General features: G+C 37.0%; 1 protein-coding gene across 20 annotated transcripts in view; it reads right to left on the bottom strand.

The window, feature by feature from the left end:
• Positions 1–12,599, bottom strand: part of SLC4A10 (solute carrier family 4 member 10) — a 169,235-nt gene that overhangs the window by 108,421 nt on the left and 48,215 nt on the right. For 4 of the 20 annotated variants that reach the window (XM_083840781.1, XM_083840785.1, XM_083840794.1 and 1 more), the window contains exon 1: positions 11,825–12,208. The exons of 15 other annotated variants lie outside the window; for them this stretch is intronic. Coding sequence is in view for 2 of the 5 variants with exons in the window: in XM_083840794.1 (XP_083696920.1) it covers positions 11,825–11,905 (81 nt within the window). In the remaining 3 variants the exon portion in view is untranslated. Of the gene's footprint in view, positions 1–11,824; positions 12,209–12,599 lie in introns of those variants that run through there. One more of the 20 variants, XM_083840788.1, reaches the window with a different exon arrangement.

Raw genomic sequence — 12,599 nt, 5'->3', positions numbered from 1 at the left:
AAGGCAGACAGAGAAATGGGGAACAGGTAGAGTTGTGTGCATGGCAAATGGTAGCAATGTTAGAGAGGCAGACAGAAACAAATACCTATGTTCAGAAAGAGAGAGAGCGGGCTAGGTGCCAACTTCTTTGACCCAAATTCAAAGCAAGTATTACTGGAGGGAGCAGTGTTCATAAACACCATGGATGAGCCGGACTTAACAGACAACGAGGGAACAGAGTTCTGTGGGCTGGAGTGAACAGCAGGAGGCAAAAAGACAATCTCCAGGTTCTTTGGGACCGGTAACATTCTAGAAATATCAAAAAATAAAATGAAGAGCAAGTAATGAAGGCAACAGGGAGTTCTGAATTTGGAGGGAAAAAAAATAAAGTATGTGGTAGGAATGCTATACAGAGGAGGCTGAACTAGAGGCAGATGTAACTTAAAGCAAGAAAGACAAGGCAGAGAAGTGTAACCTGCACGTGGAACATAAGAGCATGAGAAGCATCTGACAGAACAGAGACAAACAAGCACCAATAAAGCAATCAAAAATAATAAGAGAAAAGAAACTGTGCCATCCTGATTGTTACTCTCATATTTTCTAAAACCTGTTATCTGAAGCTATTACATATACTTTCTACATATTCTACACATTAACTGTTTTAACAAATTACATGGTGATTAAAAATGCTAATTAATAAGGGTGATCTACTGTAACATAGCTATACCAGGAAAAGTTTAACAAGCTTATATTGCATACCAAGTCCATATAAACAGTACTGGAGGCATTTTATACCGATACTCCGTAACTGTATTAGAAATTCATTGCCAACATATGCTAATAAATCTTTCGCAATATAGACCTAATCTGAGCCCTATTCTCCTAGGAATTTTAATCGCACTTATGGATCATTTGCCAGAATAGCATTCTGATTGCTTAATTCTTCTCATGATACAGTACACAAGAGAGTAAAAAACATCCCTGGTTAAGTGTTCTTCTGCATCCTTGGACATACAGATGTCTGAGTTCTTGGAGAGTAAGTGTTTGTGGATTTTATCTATTTATTTATTTTAAAGGAGCTTGTTTTGTTATTTTAAGCCTGCTCATTCTTTCCCATGCTAAATGCCACAGCTGATATATCTGATACTTATCTTTACCAATAATTATTTTCAAGCAAAATATTTCAGAAGGCAAAGGACTGCGAACAGAACTAGGCTAGCTAATGTTTTATGTTCCACTTTAAACCAGACCTCTCCCAGCAAGTTACACAGGGACTTACATCGCCAGATAAGGGTGCAATCAGGTCTGCTATATATGGGGGCCACAGATGCCAGCTAACGTTAAAACTTTAGGAACTGATCTGCCTAAGAGGAAAAAAAAAATGAATTAATTGAAATTCATTCCTTCCCTGTCACTGTGATACGCTAACTTATGCTAGTAATGCATACTTAAAAAACAATGAGCATAAACACTTGGAAAAGAATTAAGGGTTATGTGTAATAATTTTATTTTCTTTGCAACATTTATGTTCAAGTGTGATTACATCTACAGTTTCAAATTGATTCCTGATCTAAATGTACCAGAACTCAGCCCAGGGAAGAAGGTTTGTAAACCGTAAGGTTTTCTATTTACATTAGGGTTCAACCACAAAATCCTCCTCCACAGTGGTGGAATTCTCAGCAGACTGGATCATGGCAAATAAAGATGTTACTCCACAAACAGAAAGGTGAAATCCCATATTCATTTGCACCTTGCACAACTCCAGTTTAGTCAATGGGAACCCAGCAGTATAGGAGCTAGAAAAGATTCGAGATTGTTTTTATTTTAAACTATAGCATTGCTATAGACTGAAACATAACACTTTAAAAAGTGTGCATCATAAGAGCTTTCCTCTGCTTAGAAACAAAATGATATATTTTAAACTGAGACAGAGCATAGAAAAGTCAACCAGAAACTAGAAACAGTAATAAGAAGTCAGCAGAACAAAACTGAAATCTCACTTGAACCTTTGTCCACCTATCAAAACAAAATGGCCCACAGTTTTTTTTTTAAGGCCAGTAAAGACTGAAACTACCTCACCCAGTACAGCTTACATCCAAACTGAAGTGTTTCTGACAGACGGACAAAAGAGGAGAGAACCAGCATAAACAGACGTCCCTACTTCTGCCTTTAGCAGTGGATCTGACTTTCACAGGGCACTCAGTGAGCCTGCCTATTCCTCCAAACCTCACAGGCACTAAAGCATCCAGTCTCAACGTAACTAGCACTCTGTCTATGCCATTTTCCTATTCATCTGCTAAACAATAAAAATGGGAAGAAAAGAAAAAAGCAACTGATATACTTAATGATTAAGTAAAAGATAAGAAACATTTCCTTTTCAATAGCATAGAGATCAAGTCAATAAATCCTGTGCATAGTTCCTGTAATAGACATTATTGTTATTCACTTGAAAATTTAATTCATGATCATTCTCATTCTTCTTCATTTTTCATCACCCTGAATCACAGAAGTAATGCACATGCCAAAGAATAATAAAAGATTACCAAAGGCGTGATGACTTTTTCAATCTGACCATAAAAAAAAAAAAAATGGAAATTCTGACATTATTAACTTTTATTGATCTTTCTTGTATTTTAAACCCTTTCTTAATGTTTCTGCTTCCTCAGTTATTCCTTTTGCTGTTACGCCGCACGACGTTTCTGTGGAGATCCAGCCAGCCTAGAACTGCTGTTAAATTTGGATATCTTTCCAACACAAGTACTCCCAAGATATCTCAGCAAACAAAGCCCAGTTTATATTCCAAGTTCTACAAGTAAGACACTGAATTTGGTGTGTAACATCCTTACTTGGAACCACCTCTGTACCTTTGAAGTGGAAGACCACACATATGATACCAACTTTTGCAAAGATTTCGAAACAGTATTTGTCAACAATCACCCAGTAAGCCTGCTGCTGCTAACGGGCAGATTCGAAGAAAACTATTATAAAGAATAAAATTACAGGGTATATGAGTAACTGTGATATAATGGAAAAAGAATTGATCCTGTGGTATCACAAACCTCCTTTAATTCCTTGAAGGAGAAAAGACTAGGTGATACAGGTTGGATTAGGTGATCTTGGAGGTCTCTTTCAACCTAAATGATTCTGTGATTCTGTGATAAACTCTGTAAATAAAAGAAATTGGTTCACAAAGTCTACTCTGATAGTCAAAAGGTTTTCAGCAAGAGTCCTCCAAAGAGTCAACTACAAGAACATAAGCAGCAATAGGATATGAGGAAAAGTCTCTGCAGGAGTTAAGAACTGATAAAATGTAGAAAACAGAAGCCATAAAGAAATTGTCATTTCTTCTGGCAGAGGGAGGTCACCAGTGCAGAAGTCATCGCTTGAATTCTGGTGAGATTTGCACTCATACATATGGTATCTTACACATGTATAGATGATTTTGGATTAGCAGCAAGGCGACAAAGTTTACTAATGAGGGATAATTTCCTAAGATCCATAAAGAATTCATAAAGTTAAACTTGAATATGAAGATCTCCAGAAGGCCCTTAGCACACAAAATGTGTTAAGGATGATAAACTGTTGTTGGAGCTCAGTGGGAATCGTAAACTGATGCATCAGAGGGAAAAACAATCTTAGTTTCACATACATAGCGAAATTTTCTGAGCACCACCACATAGCAGCAGGGTCTTGTAGTTTTGGTAAAAAATTCCATGAACATATCATATCGAAATTCAGTAATAGGAAATTCAGTAGGAAAAAAAGGCAAATAGAATACTACAAATTAGAAATGCATAGGGAACAAAATAAGGATATCATTATCCCCTCTATATACATCTAAAGTTTACCTACATCTTGAACATCAAGTTTATTTGGTTCCTATTTGCCAAAAAGGATATAGTTGAAATAGAAAAGATTCAGATGTAGAGAATAAGAATACCTAGTGTATGAAGGAGCTGTATTAGAAGTCTATAAAAACATGATAGGTATTCAGAGGCTGAATAGAAAAATTCCTGTTCAATGTCTTTGCCAACACAGCACCAAGGATGGCAGTATTAAATGAAGACAATTGGAGCCATATTCAAAACAAAGAAAAACACATAGTTCTTCACATAGCATGGTGGTCCAGTGCGTAGAATTCCAGTGGATACTAGAAGCTTTGTTGAGTTCAAGAAATGTGCAGACCAGTTCAGTGAAGAGAAATCTATCAAAGGTACCAAATCCGAGAACACCATTTCTGGAACAGAAAGTCCTGGAGCTATGAACTGTCATTGTGCCATTGCCCCACTATTACAGGCTTACCTAGGCTTTTGACCACTGTCACACTGATGAGATGCTGAGCTATGCAGACTTTTGGTCTGGCCCAGCACAAACGTTTTTATGTCCTTATGCTCCAGGGAAAGACATGGCAACTGAGGTAGCTAAAGGAGATCTGCAGTCCCCTGCTGAGAGTAAGAGGCCCTCTGACAAGAGACTAATAAGTTATAAATACGCATCAGTTCAAACTGATCAGAATTGCACTAGGAACCTGATGAAGCGAATAAAACCCTGCCTTCATTAACACAGATAATCTTCCAAAAGGAGGGTTACTGAGCATTGGGTGCTTCTTGTCTTGGAAATGATGAAATTGCCTGCTGTTTTATGAAAAGAGCAGTGTTGTTCCACTTATGTGCTACATCAGTGTACATCACTATGCGTAACCCAAATAGGTAAACTGCAAACCAAGAGGGGAACAGATTTGGCAATGAACATGACAGGAAGGCAGGAACATCCATTATGGGGTTAGCATCAGCTCCAGGGCTTAGCCAATTTATTTTACAGGATCACTGCTGCCCAGCTTTCTATATAAGCGTGTGCCAGAAGTGTCCGAAGCCAAAGAGCCTGAATGTCGTTTGCTATGACAAAATAAAAGGCAGTTCACCCTAGGAAATTTTACACTATCCATAGTAGCAGATAAAGGTGCTATTCTGCAGGTTTCTATATTAAATTAGAGATCTACAGGTATGTACAGTGTAGTCAAGTAAAGACAGTAAAATTAAAAGGAAGCTAAACTAGAAATTGATAATGATATTTTTATGGACATAAAAGGAGGCCCATGAGGGAAATAAAGTCTAAGCGATTACCAGGGAAATTTGTTTATAGCTGATGATACAGACATTGCTAAAAATGTAAATTTAATCTCTGTCTCAGCAATTGCAAAGGACACTAAAAAGGAAACAATTTAACACTTCTTATTGGTTGAAGCAGTCAAGAAAAGGACAGAGCGTGTCCCAGATCTGTGCTGAGGTTGCTGCTACTATAGATGTTCGGGACACAAGGCAGTGCTTGTAACTACTTTTGACAGCACAGATTACATCTTTCAGTGACATCCACAGCAAATATGCATCTTTGCATTAGAAGTTAGATGGCTGAGAAATCTCAGCACATCACCCTACAAAACAGAAAACCACTCAGGAAAGAGGAGGAGAGCAGAAGGCAGACTGGGCAATAACTGAGCCCAGTGAGTCACTGCAAGACACTCACTACCAGTAATGAGAAATTCCCTTACGACTACGTGCAGAAGGACTGGAGACAGTACACTGAGATCTAGCAGAGGGAACAAACCTGCTGAATGTAATAAGGCAATCAGTTACTGGAGAAAGTGGTCATCACTTCCTTCCTGAACAAAACAAGAATGCCAAGACAGATTTGGGTTTTCATACACTTCACATTTCATACAGTAGGTAAACTTTACTGGTGATGTCTAGTCTCTTCCATTAAATCCTGTGCCCCGGTCGTCTAAGAAGTCATATATTTTGGCACGTATTAGCACAACTACCACAACTGATATTCTGAAGATAAAATCAGTTACCAGACACTGAGCTTCATCCTCAAGAGTAACCACAGAGTCAGGCCTATACCTGCCATGTAGAATATAAGCATCCAGCAATTATCTTCAGCAGAATATACAGTGCAATAAGAAATCACTATATTATATTACTGATATTGTTACAGAACTATTCATTTGTATTTTCTTCATGCATTAGATTTTTCTAATGATCCCATAAACACACACACACCCCTATGAAATCTAAAATTTTATATTCACCAAATATTTTCCTGGAATACGACTAGAAAAGTTAGAAGAAAAATAGGAAAACATTTTGCTGCTCAAATGCAAGGACAAGGTATTTCTCTGCTGTTTCACTTGCAGGATTCAGACAAGTAAAAAAAACTGACACTGCTTTTGCTGGAAAATTTTAATCACAGGATTGGGGCATAAAACCAATACTGCTTTCATTAAAATAGTTTTAATTGCATTAAATGTGGATGCAAACCACATGGGTATGATTTCTTGCATGTATTTTAATGACTGTGTGTATGCTTGCATAAAAACTTTAATAAAGAGAATTCAGACAAGTAAACTCATTATGTTATCAGGAGAGAATCCTGAATCACTGATGGCTCCTATATACGTTATTTTATTTAGGCAGCTGAGGGGAGAAAAGGGAAGCTATTAAAGAGGAGTGAAGTTTTACAATTCTTCAACTCTCTCTCATGTAACTTAAAGCTGTTTTACATTTTAATCCAATGCACTCAGCTGAATATTTTGCACCAGCTGATGCTGCATCATGATGCTGCATCAGTTGAGAACATTTGAAAGCTCTGTCAGTGTTCTGAGGTTCCAACAGAAATCATTTTTGGCAAGTTGACTAAAGACACAGCTTATGAATCCCTGAAGTTCATGTTCCCCATAGTTCACCATTTTTTTTATTAGTTAAATCATAATAGATGATATATTTTTATTCAGTTCCATTAAGATTTACTTAGCTTCAACAAATTAAAATTCAACCTTTCCCTTTAGAATTAATTCTCTGCTCATTTCAGTTGGCATTTGGGGACTCAGATTCCGTACATCAGAAATTCTAAAACAGCAGGTTTCATCACTAACACAATTACTATGACTCAAATAAAGCTGTTTTCCAAGCTTTTCTTCTCCAAAAGATTACTAAAAAATATTACTATTTATAATTTTCAGTTCTTTCAGCCGTCATTGTTCAAGGATTCCTGTCCAAAGTTTCCTATATTTGATGGACTAGTTCACAGACCATCCAAATTTCCTTCCCAGATAATATGAACCTTCCCATCTACTCATCCTGGTCAAGACACATCTGAAGTGCTCTGTCTAGTTCTGGGCTCCCATCTTACATGGAAGACACGGACATACTGGAGTGAGCCCAATACAGGGCCAGGAAGGTGATTAAGTGATTGGAGCTTCTGTCAAGCAAGGAGAGGCTGAAATATCTGGGACTGTGCAGCCTAGAGAAGAAAAAGCTTAGACAGGACTATAGCGTACAAATAACTGATTGTAGGGGAGAGTAGGGAGGGCTTAACCAGACTCTTCTCATTAATGCCCAGTGACAGCATAAGGGGAAACGGGAACTAACCGAAATATGAGAAATTCCACTTAAACACATACGAAAAAAATGTTATGAGTGGTCAAACACTGGAACAGGCTACCCAAAGCAGTTGCAGAATCTCCATTCTTGGAAATATTCAAAATCTGACCAGACACGGTGCTAGGCAATGTGGTCTAGCTGTCGCTCCTCTAAGCAAGGGGTAGACTCCAGTCACCTGGGCTCCAGGGGCTTTGATAACCTCCAAATGTCCCTTCCAACCTCAACAATTCTGTGATTCTGCAATCATTTTTATTCTTACCAACTTTCCCCTTGATAAAACACAAAAATTATATTTTTTCCCTCATTTAATGTACTTAGATTGCTAGTACCCGAGTCTAAAATGATAAATAGTTCAATAAAGACTGCCACCAATACCAAGACCCTGATTCAGAGACAAGGCATTCCAGTGATCAAGACAAAGTAGCAAGCCAGGCTAAATTTTTATTTTCTGTTTAGTTTTGGGGTAGCCATTTTATTTCTTTGGGACAGAGCTCCCTTAGTAAAATGAGAATAATAGCATTTCTTCACCTTACCATCACTCACAATCCTGTAATAATGGTATGTACGCTTTAAAACCAATTCAAGGAAGTGATGGTCTCCCTTTGAGGGTCACACTGAAATCAGTAAGGTGCAATGGAAAGCATTATGGAGCTTATTCTGTAGTTTGTATTGATTTTTTACTAATTAATCTATCCGAAATTACCAGAATTATGGATCAGCTTCTACTTAAACTTAGCTTAGTTTTATCATGAGGGAAAGGACAATGATAACAGCAGTGAAACAGCACTCATGTTAATGTTTGTAGACTTGTTGTTTGTTTTTATTATTATTATTATTATTAACTTCTATTGATAAACTAAGTAAAGCAAAATAAGCATGGTCTTGCAAGGAAACAAGAAACAGGATGAGCAACTCCTATCACTATTACTAGAGCAGGGAAAGGGTATGAGACAGACAGACCATTGCTTCATCTCCCAAATGCCATTCTATGTAATGCATAACCGCTCGCTTTTACTGCATTAATCTGCTAACTTTCCCCGCTACTCCCTCTCAGGAGGTTCCACCTCTACAGAAATTGGTTGGGACTAACTACGACTCTACTCTAAATTGAACACATTACTGGGGCGTTATTACTGTGATGTGTTCACAGCAAGTTTCCACATTTTCATGTCCCAGCAAAACTCCTTCAAATAGTCTTCCCTCAAAACGATCACACGGTGATACTCTTGGAGTACAAACTGATAGAGTCATTGAGCTATGTATTTTGTGACCCTGCAGGTACCTATTGCATATTTATTTTATGCTACATTCTGTTTAGGGCTTTCTGACATGCTTACACTAAGCCTACCCCAATTCGGGTCATTAGGCCCAGTGATGGGGTATATGAATTAAAGTACTAAATGAGAAGAATCTGACTAGAGAATAGGATCATCTCCCGGGAGGGAGACTGATGTAGGACAAAAGGAACTGAATTCTCACTCTGAAAGTACTATTTGCTTCTAGTGTTCTTTTGCCATTTGTGAAAGCTTGGCCACAATCTCTCATTCACCCTAGTGTTATCATGTCCTTAAAAACTGGCACTATTGGGCATAGAAAGAGTCAGTAGTGTGGAATTAAAATGGCAATCAGAAGTAGGCAAAAGCATGGCCGTACACAACTGAGTATGCGCATGTGTGCAAGTATTCATGTTTAGAATTGGTAAATGACACCAATACTGGGCTTCTCATGCAACCTGCTAGTTGATGCAGTTCCTAAAACTTCCATACAGAGCTTTGATCCTTCATAAGATCTGCATCATCAAGTTCTGAAAATATGAATGTTTAAAGACAGGGAAACACACTATACTCACAGATGTGTATTCATAATTCATGGTCAAGGGAAAGGTGTTCTTTAGTTAGTGAGATCCTTTTTAACGCAGCATTCCACAAAGTGCACTTTCAAACACAGGTGCAATCAACTTGGTCTGAGGAGGGGAGGTAAAGTTTTAAAGAATGCACTAAAAAAACCATTGTATTGTGATACCATTTACGCTGCCATTGGATAACGGAGAGCTAAACAAGCAAAACAGTTTCTGTAGTTTTAAGTTTTCAGATCACTTCTGTCTGATTCCCTTTCCTCATGTGTGTCTCTACCTTGCTGCAACTCCTCCTCTTACAAGAACTTTAACTCCTTCATAGATTCCTTAGGAGTAATATTCTATTGTCCCCCACAAATGAAGAATCACCTAATGGGAGTATGCCCTTTGAGTGAAATAACATACTCAAACTCACTTAAAACAGTTGGTCACACTGGTATTTCAAAATGAAATGACCTAAACACAGACTTCCTCAAGCTAACATTATTTGCCAATTAATTTTGCTCTGTAGATAATTTCCATACTAAGCACGCCACAATGCATGTCTACTGCATTATTTTGGGATTATCATCAATGTCACATTTCAAAAACTGAATACAATTTGCAGAATTAATATAAATGATAAAACAGAATCCAGGGTAAGTACATGGCATACCATTATAGCTTCCACTTACGCAAAATTTCAGGAAGATCTAATTATTTTTAATGAGCAAAGAAAACTCCAGGAAGAACTTCAAAAGTCAAGATTTTAAATTATACTTGAATAAGAAAACCAAAGAGGCTGTGGGGAGGGTTGGTCCTTTTAAAAAGGCCTCAAATACCCCGCAAAGCAGCAAAATACCATGAAACCAATACTTTCAGGAATTTCATTCCAATGCCAAGAAACAGAATGTACTCATTGTGACTAATGCATTAAAACACTGAAAATAAATTCTAACAGATTAAAAAGATCTTGTAACAAGTGAAAGGTATACTGAAATCATTCCAAACCTAATCAAGCTTCAGAGTAGGGAAGTCTTTTCCCATTATTATTAAGAATGTAAGCTGGATAAGTAGACTGGGAAACTATAAATTATGGGCAGTACAAGTAATAAAACATTTTTTAGAAATATGTTTTTAATTAAAAATGAGAAGACAGCCATTTTTACTGAAACTATTTGCTGTACATTCTCAAGTTTGGTCTTCTGTGGTCTCCCACACATATTCATTTCCAATAAAATGTTATTAAACTGGGATGAAACTGGAATGCAATTCTAAATGCAAAATCAAATCCATGTTTTTACATGTTTACATTTTTAGGTGAAAATATGAAAATATTTTCAAACGTTGATCACTTAATCCTGAGCTTTGGGGTCAGGAAGTACCACTCACCCCTGCCAATCTGCAGTCCAGTTACATGTGCAAACTGTTGTTTCACAAGAATAAAGCAAGCAACAGAAATATTGCACATTACTTTCAGGCTTCAGCTGAGCTTTTAAAACACATGGCCAAATACGTTGCCATGGAAATGTTCTGCAAATACATCTAGAATTTCTTAAGATGGAGCTGAACATCGTTTTTGAAAATAAACTTCTACAAATTCTATGAAATATAATTGCTGTATGCTGTATTCAAGGGCAATAAAATAGGAACTCTTCAGTGACTATTATCTACCATTTATAACATGTAATGTGATAACAGTATAACTAATACCATTCTGTCCTTCATACCTGAAATTAGGCCACTATCTTCCTATGTAAAATACCCATATACTTGTTTTCTTTTATGTTCTCGGACTTTTCTATCAGTCACAATACGTTAGCAGATCTCAAAGTACCAGCCTTGCAATAAAGTTGGCAACAATTATAAACAAAAAGGATAAGTAAAAATGAATTTGGTTTTAAACAACATACTAAATATTTAAGTTATTAATCTTCCATTTTACAACCCATTAGTATTAGTATGCATCACTGAGCATAATAATTAAAAAGGGGAGAGTTATCTTGCCAAACTTTAAGCGTTATGTTCAGTGAGCTATTTTTAAATCTGACTGAAGGGGAAAAAAGAACTACTACTGCAAAATGAAGTAAGATCTGTGCCTGCAGAATAGCTCAGCTCTGTTACACAATGTGATATGTTCTTTTAAATAACCTGCCACTGTAGGTAAAGAGTTGCCCTACACTGTGCTTCATATGACAAATAAACACATTCACACAATAGCATTCTGTTGCCATGTAAAGACAAAGCAAAATAAAACTGCAATACAGCCTTGCCATTTTACTTTACAGCAAAGGCATAACCTGCTACCGTAACTTAGTTAAAAGAAATCATATTCACAATAAAAATGGGTTGAAAATATATATGGAATAACCTTACATTGTTCAAATAACAATTCACAACACATTAGATTTCCAAGATATACATTACTCTGCTTATGTAAACAGTCTACCCTATAAATCCTGTAGCAAATCCAACACGAAGCAATTACACAGACAAAGAGATTGCAAATGACCTAAAACTGTAAAACTGTAAAACCTTGCCTTAGAAATATTAGTAAACTATGAGGTCATACCTGATGACTTAACGACTGTAATGTCTCACCGGTTCCAAGCTGCATGACCTTTCTATTTCCAGAGACCCCCAAAAATTGCATTTCCTGTCTCACAAAAGTGCATCACAGACCCATCTATCTTTCAAAATCTTCTGGGCTAGTGAAGAAAGCATTAACAGCCATTCTGTCCATCAGTAAATGCTGGAGTCATTACCCTCAAGATATCAGATCTTAAATATAGTTTCCTCCGTGCAGTTACAGACATCCAGTAGTCAAGGAGGCTGACACAGCTATATCACTGATGCTGCTAATGCCATCTGAAAACAGTAAGCTTACTGCTTAAAGCAATCCTGCATCATCCAAACAGAACAAGCCACATCCTTCAACTCCTCACTTGCGTTTTTTGTTTTTTGTTTTTTGTTTTTTTTTTTTTTTTTTTTTTTTTTTTTTTTATAAAACCTAGAGCTGCCATTATAGATTTTGTTTTCATCTGTGGTCAGCTAAAGGAGAAATTAGATATTATGCAACCAGCTTTGCATTAACAAAAGAAAAGCAGCAGATGAAATGACATATCGAGGTTATCAAATTTTGCTTGCATGACCACTCCTCAACAAGCAATATCACCATTCAGAAGCAGCATCACAATCTGATCCAAAGGAAAATTACCAGAAAGAAATTACAAACAATTTACAGACAGCAAGGCATTTTAATATCTGTGTGGTACTGAAACAGCTATTTTGTGCAGCCTTATATATCTGAGTCTCTACAATTGAAAACATTGCTTGCCTAAGTATTT

This window comes from Anser anser (assembly GCF_964211835.1).
Source record: "Anser anser genome assembly, chromosome: 6".
Taxonomy (NCBI): Eukaryota; Metazoa; Chordata; class Aves; order Anseriformes; family Anatidae; genus Anser; species Anser anser.
The sequence above is the reverse complement of the archived record's forward strand: the minus strand, read 5'-3'. Positions and strand labels throughout refer to the sequence as shown.